This window comes from Lepidochelys kempii, chromosome 1 (assembly GCF_965140265.1).
Source record: "Lepidochelys kempii isolate rLepKem1 chromosome 1, rLepKem1.hap2, whole genome shotgun sequence".
NCBI classification, from domain to species: domain Eukaryota; kingdom Metazoa; phylum Chordata; order Testudines; family Cheloniidae; genus Lepidochelys; species Lepidochelys kempii.
The window spans coordinates 274,607,234-274,622,823 of record NC_133256.1 but is presented as its reverse complement, the minus strand read 5'-3'; the positions used below and the strand labels follow the sequence as shown (position 1 = coordinate 274,622,823).

The 15,590-nt window shown below is 38.0% G+C and overlaps 1 protein-coding gene across 1 annotated transcript in view; it reads left to right on the top strand.

Moving 5' to 3' along the window:
* LRRIQ1 (leucine rich repeats and IQ motif containing 1) overlaps positions 1 to 14,748 on the top strand; it is a 179,997-nt gene extending 165,249 nt beyond the window's left edge. Inside the window, exon 27 of the mRNA XM_073327613.1 lies at positions 14,525 to 14,748. Within this exon, the coding sequence (XP_073183714.1) occupies positions 14,525 to 14,661 (137 nt within the window). The 3' untranslated portion in view covers positions 14,662 to 14,748. The remainder of the gene's footprint in view (positions 1 to 14,524) is intronic.
* The last annotated feature ends 842 nt before the right edge of the window (positions 14,749 to 15,590 follow it).

The following is a 15,590-nucleotide window of genomic DNA, read 5'->3' as shown; positions in this document are numbered from 1 at the left end:
CTCGGGCTGTATGAATTTAATGTACTCCCTTTCGGGCTGCGAAATGCACCCGCCACTTTCCAAAGACTTGTAGATGGTCTCCTAGCGGGATTAGGAGAATATGCAGTCGCCTACCTTGACGATGTGGCCATATTTTCGGATTCCTGGGCAGACCACCTGGAACATCTACAAAAAGTCCTTGAGCGCATAAGGGAGGCAGGACTAACTGTTAAGGCTAAGAAGTGTCAAATAGGCCTAAACAGAGTGACTTACCTTGGACACCAGGTGGGTCAAGGAACTATCAGCCCCCTACAGGCCAAAGTGGATGCTATCCAAAAGTGGCCTGTCCCAAAGTCAAAGAAACAGGTTCAATCCTTCTTAGGCTTGGCCGGTTATTACAGACGATTTGTACCGCACTACAGCCAAATCGCTGCCCCACTGACAGACCTAACCAAAAAGAAACAGCCAAATGCTGTTCAGTGGACCGGAAGGTGTCAGAAGGCCTTTAACAAGCTTAAAGCGACACTCATGTCTGACCCTGTACTAAGGGCCCCAGACTTTGACAAACCGTTCCTAGTAACCACAGATGCATCCGAGCGTGGTGTGGGAGCAGTTTTAATGCAGAAAGGACCTGATCAAGAATTCCACCCTGTAGTGTTTCTCAGCAAAAAACTGTCTGAGAGGGAAAGCAACTGGTCAGTCACTGAAAAAGAATGTTATGCCATTGTCTACGCTCTGGAAAAGCTACGCCCATATGTTTGGGGACAGCGTTTCCACCTGCAAACCGACCATGCTGCACTAAAGTGGCTTCACACCGTCAAAGAAACTAACAGAAAACTTCTTCGGTGGAGTTTAGCTCTCCAAGATTTTGATTTCGACATCCAACACATCTCAGGAGCTTCTAACAAAGTGGCTGATGCACTCTCCCGTGAAAGTTTCCCAGAATCAACTGGTTAAAATCGTCCTTGAGATGTGGAAAATATTGTTAGTCTTTATGTACTTGGTAGTATATTTAGAGATGCATGTGTCTTATTAACTCTGTTTTCCTAGAGCTCCAGGAAGAAATCCCAGCCAGTGTTTCACCCTAGCTGAGATTTGGGGGGCGTGTCATAAATATAAAGGGAAGGGTAAACCCCTTTGAAATCCCTCCTGGCCAGGGGAAAGCTCCTCTCACCTGTAAAGGGTTAAGAAGCTAAAGGTAACCTCGCTGGCACCTGACCAAAATGACCAATGAGGAGACAAGATACTTTCAAAAGCTGGGAGGAGGGAGAGAAACAAAGGGTTTGTGTGTCTGTCTGTAGTCGTCTTGGCCAGGGACAGAACAGGAATGGAGCCTTAGAACTTTTAGTAAGTAATCTAGCTAGGTATGTGTTAGATTATGATTTCTTTAAATGGCTGAGAAAAGAATTGTGCTGAATAGAATAACTATTTCTGTCTGTGTATCTTTTTTGTAACTTAAGGTTTTGCCTAGAGGGGTTCTCTATGTTTTTGAATCTAATTACCCTGTAAGATATCTACCATCCTGATTTTACAGGGGGGATTTCTTTAATTCTATTTACTTCTATTTTTTATTAAAAGTCTTCTTGTAAAACACTGAATGCTTTTTCATTGTTCTCAGATCCAAGGGTTTGGGTCTGTGGTCACCTATGCAAATTGGTGAGGCTTTTTATCCAACATTTCCCAGGAAAGGGGGAGTGCAAGTGTTGGGAGGATTGTTCATTGTTCTTAAGATCCAAAGGTCTGGGTCTGTAGTCACCTAGGCGAATTGGTGAGGCTTTTTACCAAACCTTGTCCAGGAAGTAGGGTGCAAGGTTTTGGGAAGTATTTTGGGGGGAAGGACGCGTCCAAACAGCTCTTCCCCAGTAACCAGTATTAGTTTGGTGGTGGTAGCGGCCATTCCAAGGATAACGGGGGTAATATTTTGTACCTTGGGGAAGTTTTGACCTAAGCTGGTAAAGATAAGCTTAGGAGGTTTTTCATGCAGGTCCCCACATCTGTACCCTAGAGTTCAGAGTGGGGGAGGAACCTTGACACCAGCCACCAGCTCCATTTTTCCTAATTTGAACATATCGTTTTTTTCTCCTAATCGCTGGCCTTCTCGTCCTTTATTTCCATTCTCCTCCTTGTTTCTGAGGCCTATAATTTTGTTATCTTTTAGAGTGGAATTTCCAAAAGCACATGCATGATTTAGAATTGAAAATCAATGGGACTTGTGCTCTTAAATCATACAGGTGCTTTTCAGTATCTCACCTTTAATTCTTACCTCTCCTCCTCCGCACATGCTAATCTCTCGCTGAGTCACTGATTTAGGAAAGCATCACTTCTCAGGCAAGGAAGCTTGCCTTAATCAGATACCTAAATCCCGGCACTTCTTCCTTATAATTCTTTTCCGAATCTACCCTTGACTTATCGTCTCCACTGCTAAACCTTTATACATTCCCTGGTCACCTCTCACCTAAATTACTTCTCTACTACATCACTATATTGTGAAATTAAGTTCATCATGATTAATGAAGCATTTGTATACTACTGTGGTAAGACTACAGAAAACCCTCTAGTTAAATTAACTAATTAAATAAACAGTAAGCTTTTACTGTCCGGTCTCCTGGCTCCAGCTGTCCCTCCTCCAATCTATACAAAATTCTGCTGAAAAAACATCTTCCTTTTCCTCCTCTCTGGTAGAGTCTTCCCTCCTTGTTTCCCGTCATTACATCCTATATTCTAGCACTTCATGATCACTTAGCAAATCTTCTACATTGTTGTCACCTATGAGGCCTTTTACATCTTGTCCTCACCTACATTTCTGTTTCTTCCTACTCCTCCACGCTACCCACTCCCTGAGCTCCACCCAGTTTCATTTGAAGGTTGTGAGCCGTCTGTCATGCTACCTCCTACACCAAGAAAGCTCTTACTGTCCATCCTATTCCTTCAAACCCCTCCTTAATCCACTTCTTTAACCATTTCCTCAGTGTTAGTAATCTCCAGACTGTTATTCCAGAAATGTAGTCTTCTGTATCATCTTTATCTTTATTTTGCTGCTAGCAGTCTGTAAACTCATGGGGCAGGAAACATTTCTGAGCTAAATCCCAATGTCTTTACTCATATTTTACTGATTCTATATTTAGCTAACTCCCATTGACTCCAGTGATAATATGCCTCAGTATAAAAATGGACCAGGGATCTCCATATTTCACCTTGTATCTTTAAAGAGATATATAAACTTACAACAGTATAAAAATGTTTACTAATAGTAATAAAATGCACAAAAGGCAAAGCTGCCATGGAAACCTTGATTTTGAGTATTCTACCTTTTGTCTGCTCAACCAGCTGGAGAAGTACAGGAGCATCAATGCTCTGGACCCTCAGAGGAGACAGCATTAGATACAGGCATCCTTATGTAATTGATTTACTCTAGCCAGTAGAACTATAGCATGCAAATTAATGAGCGAGGAATAGTGATGAATGATTGAGTTGTCTCTGATATCACGGTGACACAAAAGAATGGCATGAATCATTGAATTGGCTCTGATTGTAATACGTTTCAAACAACAGTAATTAATGAAGTTGCTTAATTACAAACTTTTTCAAATGTGCCTTTTTCCAGGTTTTTTTCAATTAGATTTGACTGTATGGAGAGTTTAAAGGATTAATAACAAGCCATTGGAGAAGCCTGAAAGATTCTGAAACTCAACATAATTTTGTAATGAAATTTTTAAGGGATCATTTTAAATTAATATTAACTGCTTAACAGCTTACTTGAAAATAGCCATAAAATTCACTCTTCACTCACAGATTAAGTGCTGTAAATTTGGAGAAGATATAGTGTATCTGTCATCCAGAATAAAGTCTTTAACCCTAGCCTTGCATTAAATTGAACCCTACCTTACCTCTAGAATCACAACTACTGCCACCATAATTAGGAGTAAGGTAGATATCTTCCGTAGGCTTATAGCTAGCTGAAATGTCCACATATATTTTGGTAGGCCTGCAATCCATCAAACAGAGGGCATGATGGGAGAACAGACAGCTGTGCAAACTTTAAGTGTGAGATGACTGGGAAATGTTCTACTATTCTGACATGCTTGAAGTCTTGATAAATGTTGTTATACCTAGTAGTATGGCATGGACACCTATTGAAAAGTCTGATCATTTTAAATATACTTTTAAGGTGGAGAACACTTCATAGTAATAATTACTTATTTATATGTGTAACATCCCTGTATATTTAGGGCTGTATTGTACTCTGAGCTATAATCCAAATACAGACTTTCCAAATATGTACTTTTTCAACTGTGACTCATATAATATTGATACTTTTTATTCAAGATATAATTAAGAATAAAACAATATCAGCTATGAACAGAAGTTATATAATGTTACTTTAGTTATTATTGAGTTTATTAAGGTGTTTTAAAGCATAATGTGTGAAAAAACACAACACAATAGAACTTATTTGCACAAAATCTGAGAGATATAGAAAACTGATTTTCTGTGTATAGCAAATGAATTGTATTGTTGGGCTATATTATAGCTACTTGGGAGACACTGTGGTCTAGTAAGAAAAGTATGGGAGTGGGACTCTGTCACTACCTGCTAGGTAAATGTTGGCAAGTCACTTCCCCTCTCTGTACCTCAGTCTCTGCATATGTAAAATGGGGATAATAATACTGACCAAATATGTAAAGTGTACTGATAGCTACTTATGAAAACTTGATAGTATTATTTTGTTAACTACCAAGAGTAGTATGTGAGAAAAGGAGCAAGTAAGTACTAATTATATATTTCTTGCTCATTGATGCGTTAACTAAACTGCTTAGAACCTCCATGTCAAGACAAGGGTAGGTCCTACAAATGGATCCACCCAGGCATATCCCTGCTCACAGAGAACCCCATTTAAAGTCAATGGAGCTCTGTACCAGTGCACATCCATCTGCTCGATCAAGGCCTTTCTTGGCAAAAATAAACCCATGGCCAGACACATGAGGTGAGTGATGTACTTACCAGCAAAACAAAGCAAAGTTGGTTGGTCAGACTGTAGGCGTATCAGCTTTGACGGTTTCGTTATTTTCTCTAACTTTTTTCTGGATATATTAAATGACAAAAGTGCAGTATTACTCTCAAGTAGTAATATTTAAAATTTGACAGAGCATCATAAAATAAATTGGCACAATGAATTAAAGATTCATGAAAGTGACATGGGCTTTCTTTTCAAAAATTTTCTTTAGAGTTAAGCCAGGGGGCTGGAACAATTTGTACAATGGGGGTGCTGCGAGCCATTGAACAAAACTGTAAACCCTGTATGATGGAAATCACTCGAAGCCAGGGGGTGAGGCAGCATCAGCCCCGCACCCCTAGATCCAGCGCCTGTGGCCCCAAGCCTAGAAGTGAAGTGATTCAGCATGCCTAGAATCTTGTATGTCCTCCTGGAGCCCCATTGACTTTAATGTGCAGGTGCAGGGATCCTCCCACATGCAGCCACTTACGAGATAAGGAGCTTAGGTTTGATTCTAGTAAAGAATCACAGTAATAATGGGACAGAGTGAAAAGTTGGACTTCTGGGTCTAATTTTGATTCCGCTGAAGTCAGTGGCAAAACTCTCATTGACTTCAGTGGGACCAAGATTTCACCCATAATTCATTAATACCCTAATAATGAAGCCTATTTATTGCATTCCTTTAATAAGGTGCTTAATCTGTTTGGGGGATACATATTTTGTTGGGAAAGCCCTAGAAATAATGCATACATAAATATTGTTTTCACCTATGAGACATATATATCAGATATAGAGACAGACACAGATCTATAATTACACACAAAAATTACATTAAAAGAACATTATTAAGGTTAAAAAGTCAAACACTCAAAAGTTAGGAAATGCCAGAATTAAGGTGCCTGTGCAACCTTAATGTGGCTCCCTTGTGCGTATTCATTATGATGGTCTAGTTAAATGATTACATACTGTATTTTTTTCAACAAGATCCCTGTGCACAGAATGGACAGTGCTCATTTAATTGGCAGCTATACAATATTTTCTTTTATCCTTATTGCTCAGTGTGTGGCCCAGGCCTTATTTATTGCACACTATTCAAACCCTGCTCTGAAGAGAGAATTATTATTTTCCATATGGGCTTTTCTGTGGTGCTCATTTCTATAGTACAGGGGTGGCCAAACCCATGTGACTCTTTTTTACAGTTAAAGTGCAGCTTGCGGAGCCCCGCTATGTCCCCTGTTCTCTGCCTACCAGACTTAGGGGAAGCTCAGGGCTTCTGCCCTGTGGTGGGTCACAGGGCTTCAGCCCCATGGGAGGCACCTGCCAGAGATCAGGGCTTCAGCCCCACTCTTGCTGAAGCCTCAAGCCCAGGCAGGCTAAAGCCTCTAGCCCCACCACCCTGCCTCAGGGCAGAAGCCCCAAGTCCTGGAAGGTGTGCCTGGCTCTCGAGCTTCTGAAGATTATCGTATGTGGCTCGGAGGGTCAGTAAGCTTGGCCACCGCTGCTATAGTATCGTAGTGCTTCCAGACATTAATTAATTTATCTTCACAACACCCCTGTGATAGGATGGTGGTATCCCCACTTTACAGGTGGGGAACTGAGGCAAAAAGACTTAGGTCAAAAGTATCCACTAATTTTTGGCACCCAATTTGAGATACTTACCTCCTGTTTTTTCTCAGAGCAAGTAATATAATATAGCACTTAATACGTTCAAAGCACAGCCCTCATTGACTTCAGTTGCAGCTGTGAGTGCTCAGCACTTTGCAGTTCAAACTTCCGGGTGGGAAGTCCGGCACCCAGAAAAGGAGGAACACAACTAATGACCACCTCTGAAAAGTTTGATTTAAGTGACTTGCCTAGCATCACACAGTAACTTAGTGACAGAGGTAGAGAGAGAATCGAATTCTCCAGGGCAACATTCAGTGTCTTAACCATGAGACTGTACTTCTCTTCCTGCAGTCCCCTGTCTCATTTACTACACACCTTCCATCTTCTACAACAAATGGACAGGGGTCTACAGACAAAAGCCTCCTTTATTACACGGTGCTGATTTATCTCCACAGCAGGTCCATCATATGCATTGAATGAGGCAGGAGTCTGATGGAAAAAATAGCATTTGTGTTTGTAATTGAAGACTGTTTCATAGTCCATGTGTACATGCGGAAATGAATTAAGATCAGAAAGGGAACCTTAATTCTGGTATTTCCTAATTTTGCGTGCTTGACTTTGCAATATTAATCGTGTTGTTTTAATGTAGTTTTTGATATGGAATTTTCTAAGTTTTTCAATAAGCAAACTGAAAAAAACAGAAATTCCATCATGTAACATATTGACATCCACTTGGGTGATTATTAAGGCTGGAACCTTTAGATCCACCACACAGACCTCTGCCACTTGAGCTAACTGAGTAAAATAGCCTGTACTCATCCTCTATCTGAATTAGCACCCACTTTGCCAGTGGGTTTTATTGATATTTACTGATTTCAGAGGAATGGTGAGATACAGGAATCTAGGGCTTCATTTCAGGCTCTGGAGAGGAGTGTGCTCTAATGGGCACAGACTTTTCTTATTTCCCCAAGCTTGACCACTTCTGCTCCTTTGCCTCCAACCTGCCCAATTCTGTCTCTTCCTCATCTGTGGCTCCTTGTCTCAGTCCCATTCTCCTCCTCTAGCCAGTCTCAGGCTCCACTCCTGAGCTTCTTATCCCAGTCCTAGTCTCCCACCACCAGTCGAAGTCTTTTTCCCACTCTCAATTCCAGTCTCCTTGCCATTTCAGTGCCAGTTCCCTCCTTCCAGCTCCTCATCCCCTCAACTTCCAGTCTCAAACCACACCCCACCACTGGCTCCCTGTCCTATTATACTGCTCCTCTTCCCCCCCTTCCCCCTCCCACATACACACACAGTCCAGTTCTTGTTCCCTTTGCATTTGATTCAAGCAGTTTCCTATTCCATGCCTGGACCTGGCCCAACCTGCAGAAGCAGTTGTAGGGAAAGTTCTACTCAGTCCCTGAAATTCCAGACCAGAGAAGCTTAGTGGGGGCATAATCTTCTGGAATGTATCTGCAAAGCTCTAGCAAGTCTGTACTGATCATGTGTGAACTAAGATTTTTCAAAGGTTTATAACTTGGCTAAATTTGAACAGATCATGGGAATGGCAAAAGACACATCCCTGACACAAAGGCTGCCTCCTTGCTAAAATTAAAGGCCCTGCTCCATAGCATGGATGTTGCAAGAGCTGCTCATAAGAAAGGTCACCAGAATTAAAAAGAATCCACCTGAGGCAGATAGCTGGCATGAAAAATTTATTTCAGCCAAAATAGGTAAAGCTTGCAAAGCAACTGAGAACATAGTCTTGTAATGGGAAGTGCCAGGCAACCTTAATATTAGTCCCTCCTGTGATTTAAAAAAATGCTGTGTTTTACAGTTATTTGGAGGGAAATTGAAAATTTGGATTATTGGCTTTTTAAAACATGGTTTCATTGTATAGAAATGCCATAAGTAAATAGTTGCAATTTATGGCCCATACCCTGCAAACACTTAAACTCATGAATATCTTTATGCATTTGAGTAGTCCTTTGGAGATCAGTGAGGGTACTCATGTGCATAAACATTTGTAGCATGCAGGCAGAAGTGACAAATATTTAAAACTAGTTGTCTTGTTTACAAAATTCAAAAATCAGGCTCCAATCCTATAAATGTGTACGCCGATCCTTAACATGAAGTCAAGAAGACCCATACATAAAGTTTAACACTTGCAAAAATGTTTGCAGGACTGGGATTTAACCGACAAAGAATATCGTTAAAGATGTCATACCCCAAATCCTGTGAGGTTTTTTGCCTCATCTTTGATCTTTACACATCCCTTTCTAAATTGTATGCTTGTTAAAAGTTCTAAATGTACTGTCTCATTTATATTACAAAATCTGATAAGAGTTGTTTTTAACAGGTCTGTTTTTGAGTCTGAAAAGTGGTTGAGGCTTCTTGATGCTACTGCAGAATAAGAGTGAAATAATAATATGAAGAAAATTGATCAAATTGAAAATTAGAGTTAAAGTATTAAAAAGTCATTTTGAACTGGTTTAAAAATGTATGAGACAGTGTAACTAAGATCACAATATATGTTTATTGACATACCAAATATATTATACATTGGGGGTAAAATCCTCACCCTACTCTAAAACTCCCATTGATTTCAAAAGGGATAGAATTTTGCCCTCAGAGTTTTCTATTTATTTTCTCCCCTGATTTTTATCTATTTATAAAAAAAAGTTTAAATGCTACAAATAATGTTCAGGAGAAGTGGCCAGTATAACTTCAATGTGGACATAAGAAACAACATTAAAAACAACTGCTGATAGACTGTAGCATCTAGCTCACCCCTAAACCTGCTGAATCTAACTCATTCGCAGAGCTTAAATTGATGTAAACGCTGTGCTGCTAAGGATTCGTTCTGGTCACTTTCATTAAAATGTTGAATTTTTTTCTCCATGCTTTCTTTTGCAGTATTTGCTGTTAAGCAATACAATATGGTAAGGACTTTGAAATGAATTATATATCCAGACAACATGTTAGGTGTATCGATGAAAATCCTATGACGTCTTAGCATACATCATGAAAATTTCTAACATAACTTGTTTAACAAAGGTTTTTTTTCTAAATACCAAGAGTTTCATTCAAAGCATTTTACATATTGCATTACTTATCCAAACAGAGCATATGTAAACCTTGACATTTGTTAAAGAACCAAGGATTTAACCAAAAAAGACCAGAACAAATCATTAGCAGAAAACAGATTAAACATCAGAGAAGTGACTGCTTGAAAATATGAACACTCTAACCAAACTCAAGAGATGCTTTCAGCACATATTTAAACAAAAATATTATTTGGTATGTGCAAGCACCTGAAAATATCTTTGATACTTGGAGCTTCACATAGCCAAAAACACAGTATTACTATAAACAAATCATTTTCAATAACAGCTTCACAATTTTAGAGGTATGAATAGTATGAGTTATTCACTTTTCTTGTTTAAGAATTGTTTATGATTTTATTCCCATCTGGCTAACTGTTACAATTTAGCACAGTCAGTGTATAATTATTCTATTTAATAGACTTGTCCAATTCTGTTTAAATGTAATACTAATCATACTTATTAGTAGGGGTATTCTTGTGGTTGCCACTATGTGTAGATCTGACTTTGAGAAAGGGCACAAAGACAACAGCTGAAGGCCCACAGAATAGTTTTGCATTGAATAAATGCCTGACCATGCAGCTCTTACTTATGTAATTAGCCCCATTGAGATTAATGTTTGCTACAGCACCTTGAAAAATACAAAATGCTATAAAAGTGCCAGGTATTAGTTAGTAGGGATCTCTGGCTTTATCTCTGGTATCTCCAATCAATCATCTTTCTCTATCTCTCCATTCTTTCTTTGTCCCCTCTCTTGGCTGTTTAAAAAAAACACTTTAAAATAATAATCCTGCTTGGCCTCCTGTGGCCAGAAGGAAACAAGCAGCTACAAACACATATACCAATGAGGAGGAGGAGAAGAGAAATCAGAAGAAAAGAGAAAAAATATAAATAAACAGATGAAACATAAACTAGTATTTGTTACCCATTCATTTCAGTGAGAGACTGCAGTGCAGAATTTCTGGGAATAAGTGGTGCTGTATAAGTAAGGAATACTCTCTCAGTTCAAAATGATGTTGCCAATTCTGTAAATTCCTGTTGTACCCCTGGATCTAGACGGGACTGGAAACGTTGGAGATGATTCTCTCTTTAGTGGAACGCTTCACTCAGAGAAAATTTTGCCCAGGTTTCTATATTGATAGAGTAGAATAAAGAGACAGATTAAATTAAAATTACAGACAGATTGACACCAAAATAACTAAATTGATTTTAATTGACATCTTTTGTTATTTCAGTGCTAGTCTGTGTATGGACGCTCATTTTGTATAAATAAGACACTCTTAATGCAAAATAAGTGCATCCGTGCACAACTTTCACAAAAGTAACTAACTGTGAATTACAACCAAAACTGTTATTTCAGGGTCCATTTGTGCGTAGACAATTCCTATTCTGCAGTGTCTGCCCTGCAGCTGGCTCCTCTTTTTTTTCTTCCCCACAGGTTGTTTCTACATTCAACTCCAGGAAGGACTGGGATAAAATTGGGGTACTTTTCTTACAAGGTGAACTCCTCCATTGACTACCCAGACTGCCTCTGGCATAATCACAGAATCCCAGGGCCCAGTCTTTCAATCATGATTAATGTGTAAACCAGTGGTAGTTTTCTGTGTGTAAAGCCTGCAGCATCAGTCTAGAGTAGGTATAGAAAAGAACAGGCTTCGCTATACTCCTATGCCAATCTGACTCAATTCTGTGTTCAAGGGACAATCTTTAGGTATGATGAGGTTGTTTAATCTCCCTATCCATTCAGTCTTTAACCTGTCTGCTAAGACTGTCAGTAACAGTAGTAATAATAATAATAATAATAATACCTAGTTCTTATATACTGCTTTTCATTAATAAATCTCAAAATGCTTCACAAAGGTCAGTATCATTATTCCATTTTACAGAGTTGGGGAAGCTGAGGCACATAGAGGTGAAATGTCTTGTGTAGTTATCTTGTAGCTTCCCTAAACTCATAGTAGTTTGGTTAATCTTTCCCTTCAGAGAGTAGTTGACTATTTTTTTTTGGCCACTAAAGAGCAATCCTTTGCACGCCATATATGGATCTTGTCCGTTACGGAGGTAGAGAATGGCTAGATAATCAGGGAGCCACAACTGGCACCCTTACGAATCCCCCTCTTTGCTTCACTGAATATAAACTCAGTGAAACAGAGAATCTGGTCATGTAGAATTTTCTGGAAATCTACAAAACCATCAAAAGACTGAGTGTTTAATCCTACTCTGTGACATTGTATAACTACATAGACTTTTTGAAGTCTGAGATATGATTGTCATTCTTCCCACAAGTGTAATCACAGACTGCTGGAACACCACTTGTTGTCGACGCAGTTTGCAAACTCTAAAAATTATTAAATTCATATTTATTTACCAAAAAAAATTAACACACATTTAAAAAAATATTACGATCAGAAATACAAAGTAAATTTGTGGACATTTGAAGCTGAAGTTTAGAGACTTTGGGGGCAAGAACAGTTCGTGCCGTAGTATAACATGGTTCTGTCCAAATAAAAAGATATAACTCAATAATTTTGTAAAATGTTAACAATTATGTTGCAGCAAATTACACCAAACTGGAAAAAATTCTTACATTTCCATTTCAGAATATTATTTCATAGCAATGGAAATGTAGTACTGTCCCTTCCAATGAATTATGTGCGTTTATATGTGGAAAAGCAGAAAACCCTACATGCAAAGATTTCTGAAGTCCTTCCACTAGAAATCAAATTTAAACAATGTAGAAATTTACAAGCAGCTAGTGCCATTAGTAGTTAGGGTGTGATGAATTTCAAGTTCTGCTCCACTGAATTCTGTCCCTTTTGGGTGAACTTCCAGAACCATTTTGGTATGGGGATTTTTTTTCCACGTAAGGGATATAAAAAGGTGTGACATGGGGAAAGGAAAAAAATAATTCATGTCCCCACCTTCGCCCGTTCGTATTGCTGCAGCTTATAAGAGATGTGCTGGAGAAAGCCTGTCACATACACACAATAGCGCCAACTTCTTTCTTTTAGTCTAAACATGTAACAATGACTTCCTCTTTTCCACAAATAAGCAAACCATGTTCCATATTCTTAATTCTTGGTGCTTTTTCTTCTTAGCAACTGCACTTTCCAACTTCACAGTCGCTCCTTCAGTTGAGAAAGAAACTTCTTCATATTATTGTTTTATTATGCTTAATTTGAAACTTCATCAAGGAAATTATTGAATTTACCACTCTGCTGCTGTCAGCTTCAGCTGTCTTCTGTGAGTACTTTATGTCTCCAGTTAAAGAATTCCCTGAAAGTTTACAGTAAGCTTCCATTAATTATTATATACCTTAATTCCTTGCTCCCTATTAAATGTCCTGTCTGCACTAGTGACATTTTCTAAAAACTTATTACCATTGGTAAGGTAACAAAATGACCCAATGTTGAGAGCCCTAGTGTAGATGGGGCAACAGCTGCCACAGGCATTTTTGACACCTTATTAATTAGGTCTACTGTAAGTAGTATCAGAAAAGAATTGTGAGGAAAAATTAAATAAGAAAAATATGTATAGCTTGACTAAGCCACAACTAAAAATCGGGGATGCATAAAAAATATTTGAAGGGTCAAAATATCAAGAAGAGAGAAGTGTTATTTTGCGTAGTGCATGACAGTATAACGAGGAGTAATGGGATAAAATTAAAAGGGGTGATGGAGAGTGAATATCAGGGGAAATGTCCTGACTGTGAGATACTGTTATACTGTAGAATAAGCTGTGAAGGGAAGTAGTGAGGGTGCCATTGCTTGGGAATTAAAACTAAATTAGGCAACACATATATAACAGTCACCAATCCTGTTTTGGCGGAGATGATACAATAGGCATTTTTCATTTCGAATCTCCATGATTCTATGAACTACTTTAATGCAGCTAATTAAAATGGTTGAAAATAACATATGGACTACCAAAATGGGTAAATTAGAACTTTTGATAATTGGCAGAAAGACACTTGTAAAATTTGGTTATGCTTGCTTAGCTTAATTCTTTGGTAATAGACACCTTAGATAACTGTATTATCTTCACCATTTTCCTCTGAGGATTTGCTACACAATGTGAGATGTGTTACACAGAATATGAGAGGATTTTACATGCCTAATGAGAGAAAGGGAGACATTTATGTCAGTTGAAGTGTTGATTTTCTTAAAATAAAATTACATCTATGGCATTCTTTATACATTATTCTCTTGTCTATTAAATTAACCCATCTTGTCTTACGCTGCTTGTTTGTAGAAATCAGTAGTTGCATTACTTAGGTATTTGTATAGATGTTACTAAATACTGAATAATTTCATAAGATTTAAAAATTTGGGGGGGGGGTATAATGTCTTTTTGTCCCAGTTCTGCTTTCATCAACACTAATGGCAAAACTTCCTTTGACTTCAGTTAGAGCAAATCTGGCCCATTGTATTTGTACTGATGTTATCAAAACAATTACTAGTTAAATAGATAAAACCTCCAAGCTTGTTCTTTGTGTGGTTACAAAACATCTTTAGTTATAAGAGTGACTTGTTTCTCTAATGTATCTTTTGCATATTCTTTAAAATAATTTCAAAATGGGCAGGTAGGGAAACTTGTTTGGAAACTACATTGCCTATGTCTAATAATTTTGCAGTTTATTTTCTGAAATACTGTACTATATTTACAAAATTACTGCTACAAGCTTCTTTTAAACCTTGAAATTATTTTGAAGAAAAAGCACAAAGACAAAAGACACAAGCTATGTAAATGTATAAACTACCAAATTAGACATGTTGATGAAAGAATTTTTACTTTATTGTATTAAAAATAATTTAATTTGACTGAACTGATGACATATTTTCATGCCACTTGTTTGATTGTATAGCAAAGGACATATCTGCTTCAGAAAGAACAAACCTGGGTCCATTTCATAAAGAGCGGATATCGTTTCGAGACCATCCAGTCCGGCTCAGTGGGGGATGGGGAAGTGGCAAGAAGAAGGCAAAACCTTTAAAGAATTAGTTTAAACTTCAACATGCAAAATGTGTGGAGAGCTGTTTCTTTTCAAGAGGTCTGTGATTATCAGTTATTTCAGGATTCTAGATATATGTTACCAATTAGATACAAAGTTTCAGAGAACTATGTTTGATTTATTTTACCCTGCATGTTTTGCAGGTTTTTTGTTTTGTTTTTGTTTTCTGGTGAGGATATTCTATACATATCAGATTTTGTATTTGCAATTGCTTCTGTGTTCATGTGGCATGGAATACAGAATCCATTAACTTCTGTTACTATAATGTGATTTGTGGGTTTACTCATAACAACTAGTTTAGATGTATAAATGCAATAATAGGTCATGATTATTATTGAGGATGTATGTTAGAAACTGAAGTACTGATTTCTTATAATACAATAATAATATATATCATGTTTATACTTATGAACTGTGTTGTGAACTCTAATGGCCAAGAATGGCACCCTGAGAAAAGTCTACATGTATATATTATTGAAGAAACAATGGAAATTCTCAGCATGTTAGAAGCTTATAAAATGCAAGTATTTGTTTCTAGTAAGATGAGAGGTGCATATGAATTCTAATGCTAAATTATGTTAGTACTGTTCTGTTGTGACGCTAAGGCAAGCTGCTAATGTTTTATACTTTCAAGGACTTCTAACATTTTTTTCAGTGAAAAGTTGAGTTCACCATCCTGAAATTCTCTCCTGTGGTAGTGTAGCATTACATCTCTAGGTCAATGGTAGGCAGTCTCTATTTGTTCAAGTAATTGGTCTCATTCAAACTAATGCACGCATGCGTAAAAGTATTGTGAGACAGCTTTAATGAAAGGTTTCAGAGTAACAGCCATGTTAGTCTGTATTCGCAAAAAGAAAAGGAGGACTTGTGGCACCTTAGAGACTAACCAATTTATTTGAGCATAAGCTTTCGTGAACTA